General features: G+C 37.2%; 1 protein-coding gene across 1 annotated transcript in view; it reads left to right on the plus strand.

Annotated features, from left to right (window-relative positions):
- Positions 1-10,587: 10,587 nt before the first annotated feature.
- The window catches only part of wnt10a (wingless-type MMTV integration site family, member 10a), a 29,957-nt gene continuing 17,968 nt past the window's right edge, over positions 10,588-22,576 (plus strand). The window contains exons 1-3 of the mRNA XM_015034151.1: positions 10,588-11,247; positions 12,557-12,822; positions 22,098-22,474. Coding sequence (XP_014889637.1) covers positions 11,186-11,247; positions 12,557-12,822; positions 22,098-22,474 — 705 coding nt within the window. The 5' untranslated portion in view covers positions 10,588-11,185. The remainder of the gene's footprint in view (positions 11,248-12,556; positions 12,823-22,097; positions 22,475-22,576) is intronic.

Consider the following 22,576-nt stretch of genomic DNA (forward strand, 5'->3'; position numbering starts at 1 on the left):
ATAATTTAGTAGAGGAAAAATAATAATAATTTGTCAAACCACTAGTACTATACTGGTTGGGAATTTTAATAGTTCCTATAAACAGTAATACTTTTCAGTGTGTGATTTACCATTTTAAATGAACATTTAATCAGTAATTTTTAACTCATGGTTTCCTTGAAATATAAATGTAATGTGACCAAAATGTCCATTTTCTTTCACCACCTCCCAAGATAGAAAAGACAAAACATCTTGCCACTAGATTTGGCTTTTCAGGTACAACGACACCAGATGATTCTGGTGTGAATCAAAAGATGAATGTATGAAGAAGCCTGAATTCATGTTCATGTTAGTATGTTGGAGGATGATGAGTTGCTGTGGGCCTGTTTTTTTTTCCAAAGGTCTTAGGTCTTGTAAATGCATACGTCATATCTTGGAAAACTGTGCAGTGGGCTCTGGTGTCGAAGAATGTGCGTGCATTAAACAACATATCTAAATAAATGTTATTTGTGCTGCTTGCTTTAAGAAAAGATAAAAACTGAAGTCCAAAAACCGCATTAAACAAGCAAAGCAAAAACAAAACCGAATGTGAAGTTGGTTTGGTAATTTTTCCACAAAGAATACGACCTAAAAAATATTTTCATTCTTCAGGGGAAAGGAACAGTCACGGTAGTTCAGAATCCTACTTTGATGCCTATTTTGTTAAAGAGAACCTCTGCAAACCTTTGTCTCCCCTTGGAGTATTGTCTCAGTCGTTGGGATTATCTAAAATAAAGCCAGTCACACTACCCGAGGATATTTTCATTCCCTCCAAAGACTAGCTAATTGGTTGGAGCCACACTGAGGCCCCCGAATGGGATTGCAACACAGATACAAGACATAACAGTGAGAAACAATGTTTGTTCCTACTTCAAATAACATGCATGTGTTACTGGTGCTGAAGAGGTACGGTGTGTTACATCTACAACAAAGCACGCATTGGTGTTTACTGAAGAGTTTGTTAATAATAAATTGAAATGGAGAGAAACACAGGATGCAGAAGATAATATTCAGTGTCGGATACAGTGAAGAAATTTAGATCCCTGCTGATTTACCTGCTGATCTCTCCCTGTTCTCAGGAAAGACAAAGTCATAGAGTGTTACTTGTTGCTTCAGTTCAGTTGTCGAGGGAGACAAAAACGGGGGAGGAAAACTTGACTCATAGGAAGAAAGAAAAAAAATGAGGGGAAGAGTGTTAGAAAAGGTAACTTCAACTTTCATGTCTGTCTCTCTTTTTTTTTTATCTTAAACCTTTGTTTTAGTGTTGCCCCAATGCTTTTACGGTTATTGAAATTTTATTTCCTCCTTTCTATCTTCATGACACGAGGTGCTATGAAAAAGCTAAAGATTTGTTACTTTAAAATGTTTCAGATCATCAAACAAATTTTTAACACAGCTGACCCCCAGGTATTTATAGGGACTGAAACTGCCCAAGAAAAGTTCAAATCCACAAATATTTTAGACCTCTGTATTTATCCAGATTCTTTGGGGGTACAGCCAGTGAGTGTCAATGAAATTAATTGACCCTCCTTGATTGGCTGTTTGCAAATAACATACAAAAATGTGTTAAGTAGCACTGTGCCTGGGTATTTAACCTTCTCTAGCTGCATTTTCTTTAGACCTTTTCAGATATATTCTTTGAAAATCTGTCTATAGTTGGCTTTTCAGCAAATAGCTAAATCTGCTGTAGAAGCTGCATAATCAATAACCTGAGTAAATACAAAAACTTGTTTTTCAAATGACAACATCATCCAAAACCCAAAGCAACATCTAATGCACACAGATATAAGACATAACAGTGAGAAACAACGTTTGTTACGTTTGTTACGTATCTCAGTTAAAGTCAGAGTTCATAATGCACCAACAAGAAAGAAACAACAACAACAACAAAATACTATCCATGTTCCAAGGTGAAAGCCCCTGGTGACTATAAATACAAAAAAATAAAAGAAAGACTTATCTCACATTTGCTAAAAGAAAACATCTCAATTATATCCAAAGTTTGAACTTAGCTATAAGCATGCTTTAAAACCATTTAGTGTGGATGGCTAAACAGTTTTGCTAAGTTGGGACCAGAATTTCTATAGTGTAAAAAACTGATTACTTGTTGCAGTCACTTGATATATGTGGCACCATGAGGAGTGACAAGCACTTACAATATTAGGGAGCAATTACTTTTTAAAATTGCATCAAGTTGATTTGAATAGTTGTTTCCCTTCATAGTTGAAATCATCATTTGAAACTTTACACTTACTCAAATGATCTTTGTCTGATGCTAACATGTATTTGATGATTTGAAACATATGAGTAAATGAAAAAAAACAAACAAAAAAACAGTTTCTTTGGGGGAAAATACTTTTTTCCCAGCTTAGTACCTTCAAAGCCATTTGCATTGTTTGTGTTCTTCCATCTGACTTCCACATCCTAAAGTCACTCGCAAATCAAGTGTCAAAAACATACAAACTTTAACAATGACAGGCCCATCCTCCTACCCTATTTATGCACCTTTAATATTGTTTATGGTCTGCAATGTTTAGTACAGAAAATGTGTGTGTTGGAAGTTTGTTACCAGAGTGCAGGCTTGTAATTGACAAACCTCTGCCCCGCCACGCTCCTCCGCTTAGCTTGTTTTCTTCGGCTTGGTCCAAAACTCTCCAAGAAACATGACCTGAGCTTGAACCTTCCTCTCAGAGAAACGAGACCAAGGGTGGGACAAACATAACTTATGTTATGAATGTCAAAAACATCCAAGGCGCTCGCTTTTAGAACAATAAAAATGCCTTCATTTTCATAGCATTGCCATCTCGACCAATAAAAACTCCTTTCTGCTCACAGTGTGTGTGAAGTGTGCTGCTTAGTGTTACTGGTCCATTTGCTGAGGTTACTGGAGGCTAGGACATGCAGAGAGAAGTTTAGGGATCTTGCAAAAATCCCACAAGCTATTTTTGAATGCCAGTATGTTGTAATTATTTCTGACTTTATCATAAATTCAATCACAGTAAACCACCTTCTGCCTAATTTGTGGGAGGGTTTGAGTTTGGGATGTTCCTGTGCTGTAATAAGTGGAGACAGTAACCAGGAGTCCGCTGATATTTCAGAAACAATGAAAGTACCATTTAAAATGCAAAATCACAATGCAATCGGATTTTTTTACCCTTTAGAAGGGGGTAATGCGTTGCTTTTGTATTCAAACATTACCTGTAGCTTTACAAGGGAAAGGCACAATCAGTCAAGTTGCCATGAGTTTTAGCCAAGCACAGAGTCAGCTGCTGCTGAACTTCAGAGGGGGAATTGTGTAATGTTGCAGGATCGACTCCTGCTTTCGCTTTAATTATATCAGAGATATTCCAGTAATTTTCTGAAGCACTCACTGATACATTGTTAGAATTTATGGTAAATTTTACAAAAAGTGAGCTTGGTGGTTGCTGCAAACGCACAGCGTGCCCAAACCATGACACCTCCAGCTTTATGCTGCATAGCTGCTAAGAGAGTCCTTCCCTCAAACAATGTTTATGCAAAACGTCTCAGCTGCTCTGGTAGTCAAATGATGGGAAGAAATAATATTCCAAAGGTTCTGGTTGTTGTCTATGTTTTTACTGTACAATTTCAATATGGCCTTCATATTTTTGAATATCAGTGTTTTCTCCCTCGTAGTCCTACAATCAAGGTTAAACTTATCCATACCACAGTCTCAGCCCATCAAAGCATCAATAAGCTTTGCTGTAGTACTCTCCTTTTCTCATCATATTGACTGCTCAAAGTGCTATGCATTTCAACAACACTCACCCAGTTGGGTAATGTGGTTCACAGAGGAGGATAGGGTAAAGTGCTTTGCACAGAAGGACTTTGGCAGAGATTATTCTATTCTATTTTATGTCAGAACAACTTAACCACATCACAAAATCACAGAGGGGTTTGTACAACGCATCCCACTTCTTAACTTCTTGCACAACATGACGTGACATATTTTTACACGGTAAAACTGAATGGAAAAAAAAAATAAAAAAAACTTAGAAGGCTGCTACAAATTAGCGTTATGTACATAGAGTTCCTAATAATAAAAAAAAATATTCACAATATATTTAATTTCAAACCACAAGCGCTTTACTCAGTTGCTTACAGTGAAGATTCAAATAAACTAAACACCCCAGCTGTTTGAAAAACTATCTCTTATGAAAAAGAGGCAGTGTTTTGGTTTTATTATTAAATTAAATGCTCTTCAGTTTCACATTCCAGCTAACAAAGCAAAGGAGAGAGACAGCAGCAGGGAAGACAAATATCATTTCTTTCCCAGGAAAATCATGTTAAGACCAAAACTCTTGTGAATATTACTAAGAACTGTGAAGTGAGGTATTTTCTCAAAAACTGTCTCAAGACAGAGGAGTGAAGTTGAACTGAAGTATTTCCCAAGTTATGCCTGATAAGTAGATCTGAGCATATTGTCTGTTGAACAGACGAACATTGTATAAGTTTTAAAGTGAAAAATTGGAGAGAAGTCTTAAACAAGATAAATACAAATTTAGATGGACATCTAAAAGATATAAAATGGACATCGGATGACTGTAGGTGAGGATTGGCAATATAGCTGGACTAGTTAATTGAAAGCTTTGCTTTACTGTCATTGCTTGTGAACAAGACACTTAGATACTTAGGCCCCGTTTACACAAAGTTGCTCCTCAGTTGAACCATATTATTGTTGCAATCCAACCACTCGTTTACACGTCATGAGCAACCGGTGTGAATCTCTCACACCAGCACTTTTTGAAAGTAGGTCTCACAGTGAAACTTTTCTTTAACCCCCACAGAGTTGTGCAGTACACTGCAGGTGTGAAAGCAAAGGTTTATTCTACGCATGCACAAGCAGATAACAAAAACAATGGCTGGTAGCACTGTGCTGTGTTGTGCTACTTAACCTGTTTAATTCAACACAATTTCTGATAAGTAATATATTTGTTACATTAGCACAATATTCATGGGAGACAGAGATGGGTTAATGTTTACAATGAGGTGGAAGCTAGCTTGTGGGGTGGAAGCAAAGGATCAAAAAAGTCCATGTGCGTTCCATGAGATGCTAAACTCACAGCGCCATATAGTGGCCTGGCTTGACAACTACACACTTGACTCAAATATTAAACATTTTCCCAACTAACTTCTGAAAATACCCACAATTTCTAACCAGTAGTCTCATGTAAACTTAACCTTAAGCTCAACTGCTTGACCCCAACTCATTGAAAAGGGGAAGCCCTTTCAACGCAGTCCAACATGCACTGTGACGAGAAAGCGGACACAACTCTTGGTTTGGGCATACGAGGATTAGGAAACCCCTAAAAGCAACCCAGATACCACATACTCTCACAGCCACCCCTGCAAAACATCTCAGTGGACAAGGCTGTAGGTGTTCCTCAGATCCACAAAGGACATGCAGACAAGAGAAGTGTACTCTCATCAACCCTCAGTAAGTCTAAGAGGGTAAAGATCTGGTCCAGCCTTCCACGGCAAGGACGAAAACCACATTTCTCCCCATGGAGATTACACAAATCTCTCGTGTAATCCCTCAATAATTGGAACACACTCTTTGTTCTCCTTTCTTAACTGGGACCACCGCCCCAGTTTGCCATACCAGCTGTGTTATAATGGTTCTCCTTGTGACACTGCAGAGGCACGTCAACCATGACAGTCTGACAATATCCAGAACCTTTAAAATCATACCACTTGCTTGGTTTGAGTGCAATCTTGCAAACATTTAAAACAGTGACTACTTAGTCTCCTGTGTGTCAGAGGAGGAGCAACTCTCCTAGAAAAACTCCAGTCATTACTGAATAAAATGTTGTGATCAGGCTGAGCTGTTGGAGGGAAGAACTACTCCTGGCTTTAGAGAGAGAAAGAAATAGAAAGCAATACAGTAGATAAAGTTTGAACGATTGAGAGAGAGAAACAAGAGAAAAAAGAAAGATATTTTTTTCCCTTAGGAATGTTCTATCAAATATGTAGACATATTCATGTTACATTGATTACAGCAATCAATTGTGCTACAGAGAGGTTTCTGTCATCAAAAGAAAACAAGGAAAAATGTCTTTCTTAAGAGCTTGTCTTTGCACAACACCTCTCGCCCCCAGACCAAATCCCCTGGGGAAACACTGATATGGAAATCGTTTCTAGTCAACAGTACCTGGGAATACAGCTGGATGGTGAGCTGAACCTGACCATTCTCATGGAAAGGCTGTAAAAAGGCTGACTGAGATCTTTAAACATATGTACACCAAAACTGTGCTCCTTCAACTAAATCGTGGTGACTATGTTTTTGTTGTGGTTTGCTGGGGAGAGGCAGCCCAAACAGCTTACAACAGGATACATAAACAGAGCTGGAAGGCAAGTTCCAAATGCGGGGCACTACCACAGACAGTTCAGCAGGTGGCAGCGTTGAGAATGCTCCTTGCAATTAACTCAATCATCAATCACACCTTCCACCTGCTTTAAGCTTTAGACATTTTACAAAGAAGCACATTCAGACATGGGCTGGTCCTTCTAAGGTGCTGGATAGAAGGCTACGGGAACTGCTAGCAGACATTAGCCTCTTTTGCAAACATTAATACCAGTCTATTGCATTTGCTCATTAATTCAACTTTAAATTTGTAAAGATTATTGACGAATCCATCCTTCTTGAATAGCTAGTGTTTCTTTTTTACTATTTGTTTTACTATTTGTCTTGTTTCTGTTTTATTTTAAATGTCTTCACTGATGCTGTTGAAACACAAAAATTAATAAGGTACCTACCAGTCAAATATAATTGGAGTGGAAATGAAAATTATTATTCTGTTACTGAAACAATTGTCAACTAATTTAAAGTGTAGAGTATACAGACTCTAAAAACAGGCCATTTGCTGAAAGAACAACACCCTCAGAACAGTAATTAAGCCCAAACTGTACAAAGAACATAAACATTTTAAATTTCAGATGAAAAAACTCCTTAGTCTGTTATTTTTGCTTAAGTGGGACAGTTTTACCTTCACCTAAAATAAATAAATATTATATTAACCACTCTTTTCTATCTTATTAACAAACAATTTGTTCATAGGAAAAAAAAATAGTCAACAGAATTAGCCTATTCTAATCTTTGTGTTAAATCAAGAAGTGTTTTTTTTAATTATTACCTTACTTATTTTGTTTTGCTCCACTATATAGTCTGTAACAAATAGCACTAACAAGTGAGTTTTTGTTTTGCTCTGAGAAAAGGTTTTGATTAGCTAAATTGCCATTTAGCTTGGTATTTCAGCAAAGTCTGCTAAACATTATCCAATCAGATTTCTAATTATCTACTTAGTTTCTTTCTGATTTCTCATCAATAATCTACTTTTTATAGGTTCATACTTGACCCAGATGTAACTCACGTACAGAGTACAAAACGGATCTCTGTAATAAGCTCACTTTTGCTATGCATTACTTGTTTTTTTAGTGCTCTTCATAAATTATTGGCTAAACAGACCAGCTCACATATTTATAAATATTTTAAACACTTGACTCATACTTTTCCCTTCTCACATTCATACTTTCTGAAGATGTAGACTTTTTACTCCATAAGTCTTCTGGCTGATGTCAGTTTTGTCCTGTGATTCTTATTTTTCTGTTCCAAAAGTCAAATCTTGATGCTTTTTGTCTTATCTTCTTGATATATGTTCTATTTTTTTATCACAAAACTTTTTAAAATCTTTTCCTGGCAGTTGCGCTGTTATATGAAAAGCCCCACTAAACTCTGACATATTTTCACATCTTGGACAACTCTGACCATGCCTGACTTCATCGCAGTAAATGTTTATTCTGTTTTTCATTACCACAGTTGAGAGCATGGTTGAAAATATCTGCCGTGTTTACAAACATCTGTCACTCATAAGGGGATGTTATTTTCCATTATCATCTGTGACAGAGAAGTGTGGATGTAAGCATATAACATATTGTGCTGTGGAGCTGAAGTCAGAGTAGCAAAACCACAGAGTCGACACAATATCCAGCTTTTCTCAAACATCTTGAAATAGTTAGGCACAGATTTGGCAACTCTCTCCCAATCTTTCAGGTCAGGGAGCATTAATAAATTCCTGTATGAGATTTTCTTTTTTCATGGGGTTTGTTTTTTCTTGATCTTCTAAATTTGTGTATGGCAACTTAATTAATGTCTGAATGCTAAACCCATGTTGTGTTTTACCACTCTGGTGACTCCACACTGGCAGAATGCTCACTTCCCTGCACTGGTGGGGAAAGCCTTTTTATTTGTGGTTTCTAAATCTTTATTCTAAGCTACTCAAAGCACCAGGATGAGTGATATCATGTGGTATTCATCAACATGGTAGCTTTTTTGTTGTACTTTATATTCAATTAAATAGGGAGATTAAAGACAATGACACACAAAGGGGGTTGAGCAGCAAATGGAACCAACAATTTAATTAGTCCTCTTTTCTTCTTGATTGTTTTTACTCACAGAACAGAAAGATTCTCACATTGACAGACTTAAAACTTTAATTATTTATTTTCTTTTTTTTTATTATTGAAACTAAGTGAACAAAGAAAGTAATTTGAGTAACTGAAATAATTTTAAGGCATAACTGGATGCAGCAAATCAGAAATATTCTCCGGAATTTATTTTACTGATACTCTGTCAGAAGAGAGTCGAATTAGAGGAAATGTGAGGAAACAAATTCAGCCAGTTTACTTCATTTGTATAAAGTGTTGTGTGAAAATGTAGAGGTCAAAGAGTTCAAAGTCAGAGTTAAGGGTTTTTGATCAGCAAACATTATTTTACATGATTTGAGAAAATGATAAAACCTGATCACTGATTTTGCAACATAATTTTGTGACTATCTGCCGGACAACTTTTCCAAATGCATTATTGTGTAGGCCATACAATTTGATGGTCAGAACATAAACCTGAAGAGTCTGTATATTATATAAATATGATGTTCCCCCATATATAAACTGAGTTGGCTAAATAAATAAAGTTTTAGTTGATGTTCCAGAAAAAATTCAAGAACAAAATTACATTCTAAAGTGTTAATTTAGTCAGGGTGATGTTACAGGCCCATGGAGTTTTGCACAAACAGACATAAAAAACTATTTTCCTCGACAACCAGAAGTTTCCTTCCCATTTAGTTCATAAAAGCTTATATGGTTTGAGTGAAATATTCTTTTAGGCATACACAATAACATTTATGCTCAGAATAACATTTGTCACACTGTTGTTGTTGTTTTTTTTTAACTGCACTTCTTGTTGGTAATTCTAACGTTGAATTTACTTGTGTTTTATTCAAGTCTAATTCAGTTTTCATATAGTCTTTTATTATAGTTTATCCTTCTGTTCTTGCTTGTGTTCTTTCTATTGCTGTTTTTTCCTCACACACATTCTGGGGCTGTCACACAGAAACAATTTTAGACAGTGGCATCAAAATTTCTCTATCCTGAAACTTGATGTGCACCAACAGATCTGCAGATGCTTCAACAGGCCATGTCATGTTTCAATGATTAATGTGCTACTTAACGAAAAGATGGAAATCATCACTTCTGCAAAATGCTGGAGAAGTGTTGCTGTCAAAGGACAAAATGGACATGTCTACATCTGTTTTAAATTGTCAGAAGAACTGTTTTCAACCAAACATCAAAGGTTTTTAAGCCGTCAGTAAATAGTTATGTTACCATAGGCAACATTAACACCAAACAGTTACTAAAGCTGAACTTGTAAAAGTAAATGGACTGAACTTAAAAGTAATAGTACACCATAAAAAAATTGAATTTTACTTTATGGCTCATAGTTTTTCTGATATGAAGTCATGTGTATCTAAATTAAGTCTGAATGATAAATCTGACAAACGCTAGTACCCTCCAAGTTGAAAACCCAGACATTTCAGTCCACATCAGTGTGGAACTGATCGCAGCCTCTCTTATCTGAAGGACAAAATCAACAATGACAACAAGTTATTAACGATTATAAAACTGCTTACTGAAGAAACAGATCATATCTGGATGGATACATGTTATCATTCCTTTCCTTTGTGCATATCTACACCGATTCCTCCTATCCAAACCAGGCAATCAAGGTCTTCCCGAAACATGATGGTACATGAAAGTGGGACCCCTCTCGAAGCAGGAATAATGAGCTTACCCGGCCCCCATAAATGCTAGAAGCGCAGCTGCTTTTAATCTCTCCTCGCTCTTTTGTAAATTGCGTCGTGGTGCACAGAATTAAACAACGTGATAAGCTCAGATGTGTTTTAATTAACATTAAACATAAACATTTATTTTTCGTCCAGTTTTTACTTCCCTGTGCCACGACAACCAATAAATAGCTTGCAAATTGATCAGTTATTATAAACATAACTTAACATGCTAAAGAGGGCAAAGAACCAGTTTTCACGGATTTATAATTAACTTTATAATTGGCGCCCAAAATAAAAACCTCTAAATACCTAAACTAAGTTTAAATCTGCGCTGCGCCTCTTTGCAGCATCATCGCCCCTCCAGAGAATATATAACTGCTCTGCTTCACAGAGGGCGCAGGCTAAGTGTTTTTGGTGTCCTTATCTCGCAGGATCTCTATCCTGCCTTAACGAGGCACTTGACCTCCCTCGACGCTCCTCTACTCCCCGAGTGACGCAAAAAAAGTGGGCTGGCAGAGCGCTAAGAGCAGGAGTTTAGAGGACTAAACATCACTACTCAAGCAGACTTCATTTAGGGAAGCCTATAGGTAAGAAGCCGTCTGTCTTATCTCGGATGTTCTCAATGAAACTCCTCGTTGGCGGAGACACCGGCATGAGCGCGGATGTATTCGAGAGCGAAAGAACTGACTTTTCTTCAAACTTGTAGCAACCAGCGTTCCCTGCCTGTCAGTGACTTTAGAGCTTGATGAAACTTTTTTTTTTTTTTTTTTTCTTGAATGAGGCTGGCACATCTGGACGCAGGGCTGTCGGAGCTGTCAAGTCCAGCGCAAACTTTTAGACGGACGTGACTTTGGTTTATTCATCCCCAAACTTAGAAGAGTTATACTGGAACCAGTTTGAATTGAAAACTCCTCCTGTAATTTTTGCAACTTTTATTTACTTTTTATTTATTATTATTATTATTATTATTATTATTATTATTATTATTATTATTATTATTATTATTATTATTATTATTGAGCGCAAACATGGAACACTCAGTCCTCAGACTGACATGCGTTTTGGTGGTTATCTCTCTGCTGGATAAAAGGTGAGTTGCTATAAAGTTGTTGTTTTTTTCTTTTTTACATAGATGTTAACTTATTTTATTTTTATTACCTCATTTATTTATTTTTATTAAAAAATATAAGCTAAAAACACCATTCTGCAGAGATAGATTTAATATGTTCAGTAAATAGTTTGCAACTTACCATAAAAGTTATCATTTATTCTTGCAAGTAAATGATGCACAAACCTGCTTATGTTCAACGCATAAGCAAAACATGTTAATGTGATTTTAATCTTTGCAAAGTGAGATTTTTGCAGAAATCCCATCAGGTAGCATCTGCATCTGAAAGCACATGGTTTGGTCAGTTGTCAAAACCTTTGAATCATGTACGTCCTGTTCAGATAACATGTGGCCAGTGAAGTTCTGTAGCAGTTATAAGTTGTAGAAACTTATACAGAAGTGGCGTGCAAAGTGGCTTAGTTGTAAAAGCAACTGTGCACTCTGCCTTACTCCAAAGTATTTGCATGTTAAGGTGTGCTACAGCAGTTGCTGATGTGTGTTTGCCAAGAGCTACACATGCCGGTGACTTCAGGTATATCAGCGTGAGGCACACAGAAGCACACAGTCTGTGATTTACACGTAATGGTGATGAAAGGAAAAGCTGGACACCTTTCAGATCTTTCAGTGCTCAAGTTTTTCATTCTCGCTGCCGTTACTGCTTCTTTGTCGAGTTGGAAAGAACTCTGAAAGTGCCGTCGGCTGAATGCTGTTTCACATGATTGATCTGCAGCACAAATTTCTCTTGGCTGAAAATAACTTTACAGTTAATTAGAAAATGTTTGCTAAGTTATATCTCCAGACATGATTTATGAGGAAACATCACAGGGGGTTTTCCACTGCTGTACTAAAAATGGCACTTAAGAATCATCAGCTTATTATATGACAACGGTCTTGTTTTATTTAATTCCAGACTGTTTACATTAATGTAAAATAAGTTTCATGACGTATTATTGCACTTACAAATGGCAACACTGCTAAAAACTATCATCTGAGTCACAAATAAAACAAACAAAGCAAGAAAGTGCTTAAAAAAGTGGACACATCTGGAGCTGGTTGTGTGACAGTTAATCATGTATATTTTTTACGTTTTACACGACCCAGCCACAATGGAGACTGTGCACTTGAGCCATCTTTGTGTTACTGTGGGAACTGAATATTGGGGTCACATTCAAGGAGACTTGGTGGTCTTAACTAGACTTTAGTGTCTAACAAAACCTGGCCAAGCGGAGGCAAGAAGGTCTGGACCACAGAGCCGTCCTGCTAATAACCCCCAACTTTGTGCTCCTCACAGGGTGGATTCCAATGAGATCTTAGGTCTGAAGCTTCATAACATTGAACCCATCCTGAATGCCAACACAGTTTGCATGACGCTACCCGGTTTGACGAAACGCCAGCTGGAGGTGTGCATGCGCAATCCGGATGTGACGGCTTCGGCAATCCAGGGGATCCAGATCGCCATCCACGAGTGCCAGCACCAGTTCAGAGGGCACCGCTGGAACTGCTCCAGCCTGGAGACAAGAAACAAAATCCCCTACGACAGCATAGTCTTTAAAAGAGGTCAGTTTTACTGCACCCTTCTGAGTCTGTTGCTTTATCTGTCATGTGGCTGTTTGCATCCCAATTAAAAAAAAAAACTCTTAGAATTATGAAAGGCAAAATGTAGAATTTTCTAACGGAAGTAATGTTCAAATTCATAAAAGATAAAGTTCAGCAGTCAACACAGAGTACCAAAAATTTAGATTTCAAATGGCTTGTGGTTTTCTCCTCAAATACACTTCAATGAAGTCCCTTTAAAGCACAGGCTTACAGAGAGATTAGCCAGTACAGCGATACAAAAGATCCCAAACAACGGTTAATATAATATTGTTCTTCAAAGGTTAAAAAAAAAAAAAAAAAAAAAACTGCACAAAGAGATCATTTTGCATTTTCATCAATGCCGCCTTGCAAGATGCCGTCCAGTGGTCGGGTTATCTCCAGTCACCAGCAGACCTTCCCAACCACATTACTGTTGCTCCTCAAAAACCCACACAAAGGAGCAGATAACTTCAAAAGAAACTAGTCAACTTCAGATTACCAAACCTGCTGCAGATCGGTTTTCTCCGATGCTTTGTTGTGCTCGGAGCTTTGCGAGTTAGCCACAAAGGATGAAAGGGGATATTTTGAGCGGAGAAGCCTTCAGATGGTCTCATCCCAGGTCATTGACTGGAAAAGGCATCAATTTCTTAGTAGCCGGAGCACCTGGACAGTTGGAACATGTGGCTGATAGTTTCAGTTTTGGGTTAGGTTGGCTTTCAGTTAATTTATCCCTAATAAAATATTATTTTCAGCATATAAAAAGTGCAAAACAAAATTAAAAAGAAAATATACTTGGCAACTATATATCTGGAGGAGTGTTTATATTATTATTTATCCAGAAGGTCCCTATTACTAAACAGCTCTGAGTTTAGGAAGAAAACTTAAAGAAAAGTAATATTCCTTTTACTTTAGTGAAAGGATCATTTTCTGTTAATTTATTTTGTATGCCAGATTATTTTTGCCTTATTTTCCACAAATATTGATACTTTAGTATCAATATTTGTACTTTCTCTTTCTCACTGTTTATTCAATGTTACATGACTCTGGTTCTGTTTTTAATTATGTAAAGCACTTTGAAATGCCTTGCTGCTGAAATGTGCTATACAAAGAAAATTTGATTGATTGATTAGTGGAAAATGTATTTTGAAAACCACACTTCAATGCATTTCATTTAGATTTTAATATGTTGCCTTAACATTAACATGCACAATTTTTTTAAGTGGCATCAAAAAAAAAAATCTCATTTAAGGTTTGTGACCGTAAATATCTGGTAAAATGAGATCAAACTTTAACATTATGGCCCATATGCAAAAATCGTCTGTGTGAAGGAAAACTTAAACTGCTTTTTACCGTAACACACCTTTTTCCACAACGGAACATGGTAGTGGCAGTATTACGCTGCCACTACCATGTTTCCCTCATGTTTTTCCTAATTCCTAATTCCCAATTCCTAATTGTGCGCAGGAAAGTTGGTCATGGTTGACTGGATTATGAATGACGGTAAATACAAGTCAGTCATGGAAGAAAAAGCCATTAAAGTTTGAAGCTGACTAGCAACTGGGTCAAAGGATTCCCTTCCAGCAATTCAATCACTTTAAATAGACAGTCAGGGCTACAATGGAATGACTCAGATCAAAGCTTGTTCATTTTTTTTAAAATGATCCATTTGAAGTCTTGTCTGAAGTACAGGTGAGATTCTGTAGCGACTCTTGAATGTCCCAATCTTATCTAAAATGTGCTACTTTGCTAATATGAAAGAAGGTGAAAACATTTTGTTTCTAAATGCGAAAAAAAAACAAAACAAAAAAAAAACAGTTGTAGCCTGCAGCGAAATGCAACAAGATGAAACCAAATTAATATCACACTTCTGAGATTCTTATTTTAAAGCCATGAATCACTTTTCTTTCATTTCTTAATTGTATGCGCTGTGTTGAAGTATTACATAAGAAGTTAATGAAAAGCACTGAAGTTTCAGTCTGTAAACTGAAAAAAATGCAAGAAAGTCCAAGAGCTATGAATACTTTAGCAAGACACTGTGTGTATTTCATCTCTAGCATTCATGCAGATCTTTAGAGTTTCAGGCTTAAGTAAGTTTGTGCTACTACTGAAAAGAAACTTTTTTTCATTGCACTGTAAGCTTGCGCACCGCTGGCCTTACTTTCCCTCATAACTGCCTCATTCAAAGGCTGTTTGTCATTATTACTGCAGGCAGTTGCTACAGTAGTTGTCTGGCATCCCTGGTTCGCCTCGGGTGCAGAAACTCCAAACCACTGACATAAACAACCTCTTTAAATCAGATGATTCATCTGTTGCATGTTGATACGATCCCCTCCACAGAAGCTGAAAAATGGATACAAGTTAACATGTTGCAGCCATTATTGCGTGCAGCTACTGCAGCGCGGCGGTGCTTTCAATGAGACATGTTTACAGACCCGAATTAGATGAAATCTGGCATGCTTTTCAGCAAAACTGCCTGTGGAACTAGACATGACCGTCTTACATGCATAGACGGAGTAGGCCAAACCAGAATTGTTTAACTAACTTTATTAATAGTTTTAAAAAGCAAGACATGTCATTGGATAGTACAATATAAACAATTTAGAAGTCTAATTTTGCTGCATCAGAAGCTGTTGGATCCTCAGGCTACGCCACAGATCTCTGCTGATGGTCTCCTGTGAATTTTCTGGGCTCGTGTTCATTCTTACTCAGCTTGCATTAAAAACTAGGCTAAGGAGGAACCCAAGCAAGACGTGGATCAACAGAAGTAGGAGAATCGGACCGTCTCAATCTGTCATTCTTTCTTTCGTTTTGCCTCCCCTTATCTGTCACTGCGCCTGCTCCTAATGCTTTTACTTCCCTTGCCAGAGTGAGTACTTGTGAATTTGCTCTCAGCACTTTCCCAACTCTCGGAGGCAAAAGCATAAACCTGTTTAGTCGGTTTCTGTAACACAAAGTGACAGTTTCCTTTGAAACTTTAATTCATTTTGCCACTTCCTCTGCCATCAGTTCAGCCGGGCGTGCCGCAGCCGGTGAATTATTTGTTAGATTGATTTGTTCCCAAGTCTTCCGGGGACCCGCGTGGAGGAGCCCAGAGCAGAGCCGGACAGGAGCTAAAACAGGCTTTCGATGTATGGGGGTGTGCCTAAGTGCCATCTCTCCTCTCCCACCCTATGCAGGTCAAATTGTTAGGGTAGAGGTGGCAGATGGGGAATTCCTTCGAGTTATGTACATGAAAGTTTAAGTTAGAGTATTATTTCTCATAATAATAATAAAAAAAACAATAACCAAAGATAGCTTTTTAATTACTATAATTCACCTGCAACTTTCAGAAAACAAGATGGCAGTTTATAATTTATAAGCTAAAGAGCTAATTTTAGATTTTTGGTTATAGAAAATCAAACTTTTATTTCGCTTCCAACATGACAAAATGCAAATTTTGATACAATAATTAAAATGTGATTTATGCCATGCTTTACATTGTCTTTAGTGACAATGACTACGAGCTTTCTTGGCCTCCATTAACATAAAACTGCCTAATGCAGAAATACTTTAAGTATTCATTTAGTTCATAATACATAAATATAACACTAAAATGTTCATTTATTGACTTTTTATGAAAGGTCTGACTTCGGACAAAGCTTGCTTACCTCCATGAAGCAGACATCTGAAAGCAGGAATTGCCAGCGTATTCATTGGTTAGACTGGGGTACTACTCTTACCACTCTCAGTTTCACACCTACCCACCAGCATGTCTTTGTAAGTGCCTCTCTTGGCAATTCAGAGGCTTAAAAGCAGCAGGTTGACTTCAAACCCTCATGCCACCTTGCTCCTTACCTAATTCACACCAAGACAGGAAAAGGTTGTCTCAGGCCTGACTTGCAAGTGTTTTGTGAGAGGTACTTAAGGTTCTGGGATGTGGCCCCTGTTTAAACCACCTTTGATCCATCCCACATAAACTAATTAAACGGGCCATGCCTCAACACGATGTGCTTGTACCTTCATAAAATTGGCAGTGGAGTTATAGCAGTGCTATTGATTTGATTGAAGGAATGCGGTCGCCGCCTCTGACTTCATACCTACTCGTCAACTTGGCTCTTTGGCTTCCTAACTTCCTGGCTCCGAGCCATTAAAGAAGGCCATTTTAAAAAAAACTGCTTTCAAGCCAGGCCTAAAAAACCTTTTTCCTTTCTCTCTGTTTTATGTAACAACCAGTGTGGTAGGGGGGTTAAGGTGAACCCATCGCCCTGAGCTGCCAATTAAGCAAGTCGCAGAGCACTAGCTGATTAGATGTTAAGAGTGGGTAAGCCGCACAGCACTCCAATACAACCAACCACATTTCTTCCCAAGGTGTTATGAAATATATGTGCCACCCTTAAAAGTATTCATATCCCTCAAACTTTTTCACGTTGAAACCACAAACCTCTGTGAATGTTTTTTTTTTTTTTTTTTGTAAGCCAAATGAAAGTAATGCTTAATGAAGAAATAAAAATGAAATAAACCTGTTTAGTCGGTTTCTGCAGAATAAAAAATTCTAAATTAAAATTTTAAATCTAGAAAGTGAGACATTCATATGCACTTATTTAGACTCTTTGCTCAAAATTTGAGAAATAATTGCAGTGTCTTCAGAATTCAGTTAGTAAATTAAATCCACTTGTGTGTCATTAATTTCCCATTTTCAGTCCTGTAGAAAAGGATTTTACAGAATTCATTACTTTTATCTTTTTATTTTTATTTTTATTTATTTTTTTTATTTTTGTCACTCTTAAATGTTTCACTGCACTTTTAATCTAGTTTTTGGAAATATCTTAACACACTTGAAATAAGACAAACCTAACTTAAAAGTAACTTTTCAGAAATGTATATAAAGGAGCTTGTTTTAAGTCAATAATTCCTTAATATTGACAAATGACTAGTTCCACTGGCATATTATTTCACTTATAACAAGACATTTTTCCTGTTATATGTGACATAAAACCTGCTCCGGTATGTTTTATGTTTGAAAAGTTACTTTTAAGTTAGTTTTGTCTTATTTCAAGTGTACTAAGATATTTGCACTAGAAACTAAATCTGAAGTGCTTGATAAGATTTTGCATTTTTGCACTGTTCAAAGGGTTTCTTATCAACAAATAGAAAACCCTAGATAAATAGTTATTTTCAAATAATGATGTCATTTAAACATACCCGTCACTTTGATAAAGCAAGTGTTTACAATAAAAGACTTCACAGTTAAAGTTATGCAACAAAATCTGAATTTGATCAAAGACCAGACTTTCACTAGGCCATTTCAAAACGTTTGTTTATGTGGTCTGAGCCATCCAGAGGTCAATGTGCTGGTGTGCTTTGAATTACTGTCCTCCAATTCAATTTGACAGCAAAACTTACAGTTCCACCAACTATCTAAATTTATGCAAGTGCTAAAGCATCACACAATACACACACCACTCTATACAAAATGTGTGTGAAGTCCTGAGAGTTTTGGTATCTATGTGAGACAGCTGAGATGCTTAAAGGTTCTTCTTTGCAGCCAAAATTGTTGAATTGTCGTCATAAAAAGTCTTTGAGGTGGATCCGCAGTGAATCATCACAACCCAGCTTCAAGGTGTTTGCTTGAAATGAATAAAAGTTTGATCTTCCAAGTAATAAATCAACACATACTAATAACGACATTTTTGTGATGACATTTTTTTTAAAACATATAAAACTCTTGGGGTGAAAGTTTTATGTAAATTCCAGAAAGGCATTTCTGGCTTCTGATTTTATTACATTCTTAACTGAAATTCAAATGTTAAAAGGTAGAGAGTTATGTTCAGGAAAACATCAAAGACTATTTTTTTCTTAAATATTTTGTTTCCTGATTCAGCCTTTTGCATATTGCACTTGTAATTGTTGACATAAAGGGTGCCCCTAAAACATGTGCAATTTGTTTCCAATCCGTCCGTATGAGTAAAATGCTTCAGATTTGGTTTAGATATTCTGAGAATACTAAGTTTTAAACCTTCCGTTATTGTGCCATTGCAAATGAATGTTCTTATTTTGTGCAAGACTCTCTTGTTTAGTCCATATACGACTGCCTTTGACGTTTTATGTGTATATCATTAGGCTGTATATGCTGAGCAAAGAATTTCAGTACGGCAGCAACTGCGTCAAACGTTACACCATATTCTTGCAAAAACAAAGCAGTTTTATGTTTTCTGACATGTGTAGAAAGAAGGAAGTAACCTCAAACTGCACTAAAAAGGGAAGTTAATAGTTTTATATGACTCCAACAAGCAGCTTGGATCATTTCCCCCTTTCAAACTGTTGCACTGTAAACCCCTGAGTGGTTTCTTTTCATGTTTGCTTTACAAGTTTCCATTCTAGTCCTCACTGTTTTCTAAACCAGTAAGTGGATCCCAGTGGGGCTGCTTTTAAAGAAACTGATGGCACCTTCAGACAAAAAGCTCAGATCTAACAGCAGAAACCCCAGATGGGACGTGTTAATATGTCTCCCTTCAACCAGTATTATTCAAGAGTTCCATAAATAAATATTGTTGTTTTTTTTCTCACAGTGCAAATGCATGCACACATCTGTTTGTGCAAAGTAAGACTGCACCTAAAAATGACATATTAATTTGCATTTGCTATCAAGGAGAAAAATGTGTGTGTAGCTGACAAGGTTACATCGGTTACACAGTCAGGAGAATCCACACACAGGTATTGAATCACGTCCCGTTCTTGCAGTGATCCTTCGAGCCAATTTGGCTTGATTACAAGGCAAAAGCCGCAATATGGCACAAGCAGCTTGTCTAGAATAAACAAATACATTTTTCATTAAGTTTTCAGCACCACATTTAAAAAGATGAAAGTCAGAGGAAGAATCAAACTAGATCATCCAGAAGCACAAATGAGTAATCAAGCTGACTGATGATTATGATCTGTACAAAAGATCAAAATAACATAAGGAGTAGGTTAGGTCAAAGTCAGAAATATTTTTATCCCTGACTTCTTATTAGTGCTGGTTTATTTAATCTCCAAGCAGACCTTGCAAAAACATTCATAGGTCTTGATGTTTTCCACATTTTGTCATGCTACAACCACCACAATTCAATGTAGTTTATTTGGATCTTATATGATAGACCAACACAATTATAGCACAGTTTTGGGAGTTGGAGGAGAAAAAAAAATAAAAAGTAAAAATTGTGTGTTGATTTGTGTGTTTTGTTGACTTGTAATTTGTCCTCTTTATGATGATCCCCCTAATTAAAACCTATTGCAACAGTTTAGCTTCAGAGGCCATCAAATTAGTGAATCAAGTCCATCTGTGTAATGTTATGTCGATATAAATGAAGCATTTTGTGACATTCGAGGGTCATTAGTGAGCAAAAACAGCAACATGACAACCAAGGATACACACTATCTATACTCTGAAACATGATGACAGCAGCATCATGCTGTGGCATGATTTTTTTTTTTTTTTTTTTTTTTTGCGGTTGGGAAAATTCCATTAAATATTTAACCACAGAAACAAGTGAGTGGCTTATGTCAAAGTATTTTCATTTGTCAGAATATTCTCTACACAGAGATCTGACTTTGTGGCAGAGAAATGAAAGCTGATATTGTCATGCAGAAAAGGGCAACAGTTTCAGTGTTCCGATTTCCAAACCTTGTAGCTACCAACCAAAAAGTCTTTCAGCTGCAAATATTCTGAAAATAGACTGCAAAAGCATTGACGTAAAGTTTAAAAAGATGCCGCACTTTTCAGATATTTTGTCTTCAGTTAAGAATTTCTGTAAAACCAGCTAGATTTTAATTTTTTTTTTTTTTTTTTGAGTTCTGCTTTATTTTGTGTTGGTCTATCACATATGATTTCCCTCTCGGTGTGGTTGTAACTTGACATTGTGATAAATGTCAGTTGGTTTGACAACCTTTGTAAAGTGCTGTATATCTATAGCAGCAGGACAAACAAAAAGACGCAAGCCACATTTGTCACGGTCGGTGATTGCCTTTTGTGTTGTTGAATGGGAGTGGTAACAGTTTGTTCATGTTCTTCTGGTCTACCAGGAGAAACTACTTAACTGTTATTGTCTCTTGTATTTCCTCATGCATTTTGAGTGTTTGCTTGCTTAGTGATATGATACAAGGAAACAATATTTGTAATATCTCTCATAAGGTATGCAAATCTGTTGAGTGGTGATTTGCGCAATCATTGAGCGTCACAAATTCTTTCCTAAGTTTCATTTGGTGTAAAGAAAATGTTGCGTCTTTGAATATTAGAATATTACATCTTTTTGGGCTTCATGGCTCACTGCTACTGGGCATATTGGTAAAAATGAGCCCTTCAACGTTGCTACTGGTACTGCTGCATGTGCTGATTGTACTGAAATCATACTGTTTTCTTCTCAGCGACACTGCTGGCAGAATGTTGTGAGTCAACATCCTGTCTCATTCAGCTTACAGCTCGCATTTGGCCATGTCATTGAGAAATTTAAAAAATCCCAACCCTCGCTGTATGAGCGGGTCATGACTTTCTGAATGGCGTTGTAGTTGCAATAACAGCACAAATATCAAGAACTCAAATGCAGCAAGAAGAACTTACGAAAGTTAGTTTTTTTCTGTGCTTTGTCCCCCATCATTTCTGTCAAATGGGGGCAGTGATCGTCACCCGCATGGCTTTGTTTACATTGTGCTTGGAGAAAAGCACAATGTGAAAGCAAACCCCATTAAACAAACTGACAAAAAAAGTCTGCTTTTAGTTCAGAAAATAAAGTCGACCAAAAGACTGTCACGTTGTGAAAACATCCTAAAATTGCAGATAAGCCTAAATGCACTACACCCATAGTATATCATAGTGGTGGTACAGTCATGAAGTGGGGTTACTTTTCTGTGAAAGGACAGGGAAGCTGGACAAGGAACAGGACAACAAAGCTGGTTTAATTGAGATAAAATGAAGTTATCTTAATACAGACTTGTTTTCAGACTTTTATCTGAAAAAAAAAACAATAAAAAACTATACATTTTTTGTCTTACCCTTCACAATAAGTAACTTCTTTTAGCTGGTCTGACACATACAATCCTTATTTAAAAAGTATGTGTTTTGCTGTGTTTGTTAATTGTCCCCTATGCTTTCATTTATGTCGTTCTGATGCTATTCTTTCTCAAGCTTTAGTCATTTACATTGAAATTATCTTTTTTCTAAACATATGCTTTTTTTTCCTGTTAAAAGCTTACTGTGTCCTTCGGCTTGAGCTTTTTTACTTATAAACTGACTGTACCCACAGGTTTTCGAGAGAGTGCCTTTGCATATGCGATCGCAGCAGCTGGGGTGGTGCACGCAGTGGCCAATGCCTGCTCCATGGGAAAACTGAAAGCATGCGGCTGCGACGAGAAGCGGCGCGGGGACGAGGAGGCATTTCGACTCAAGCTCAGCCGCTTACAGCTGGAGGCCATCCAGAGAGGGAAAGGGATGGTTCACGGTGTGATGGAGCACTACCCCGCCGAGCTCTCCGGACTGCAGCCAGACTCCTGGGAGTGGGGTGGCTGCAGCCCTGATGTGGAATTCGGGGAAAAGTTCTCAAGGGACTTCCTGGATGCCCGCGAAACCTACAGAGACATCCATGCAAGAATGAGGTTGCATAATAATAAAGTTGGGAGGCAGGTGAGTGTCTGCACAACATAATACGAAGGGTTCTTAAAACTGTTTATATAGCAATTTAAAGATTAATTACTACATAAATCACTAATAATGTCAGTCATTGGT

The sequence above is a fragment of the Poecilia latipinna genome, unplaced genomic scaffold (genome assembly GCF_001443285.1).
Source record: "Poecilia latipinna isolate Pla-1442-1.1 unplaced genomic scaffold, P_latipinna-1.0 Scaffold17, whole genome shotgun sequence".
Lineage (NCBI taxonomy): Eukaryota > Metazoa > Chordata > Actinopteri > Cyprinodontiformes > Poeciliidae > Poecilia > Poecilia latipinna.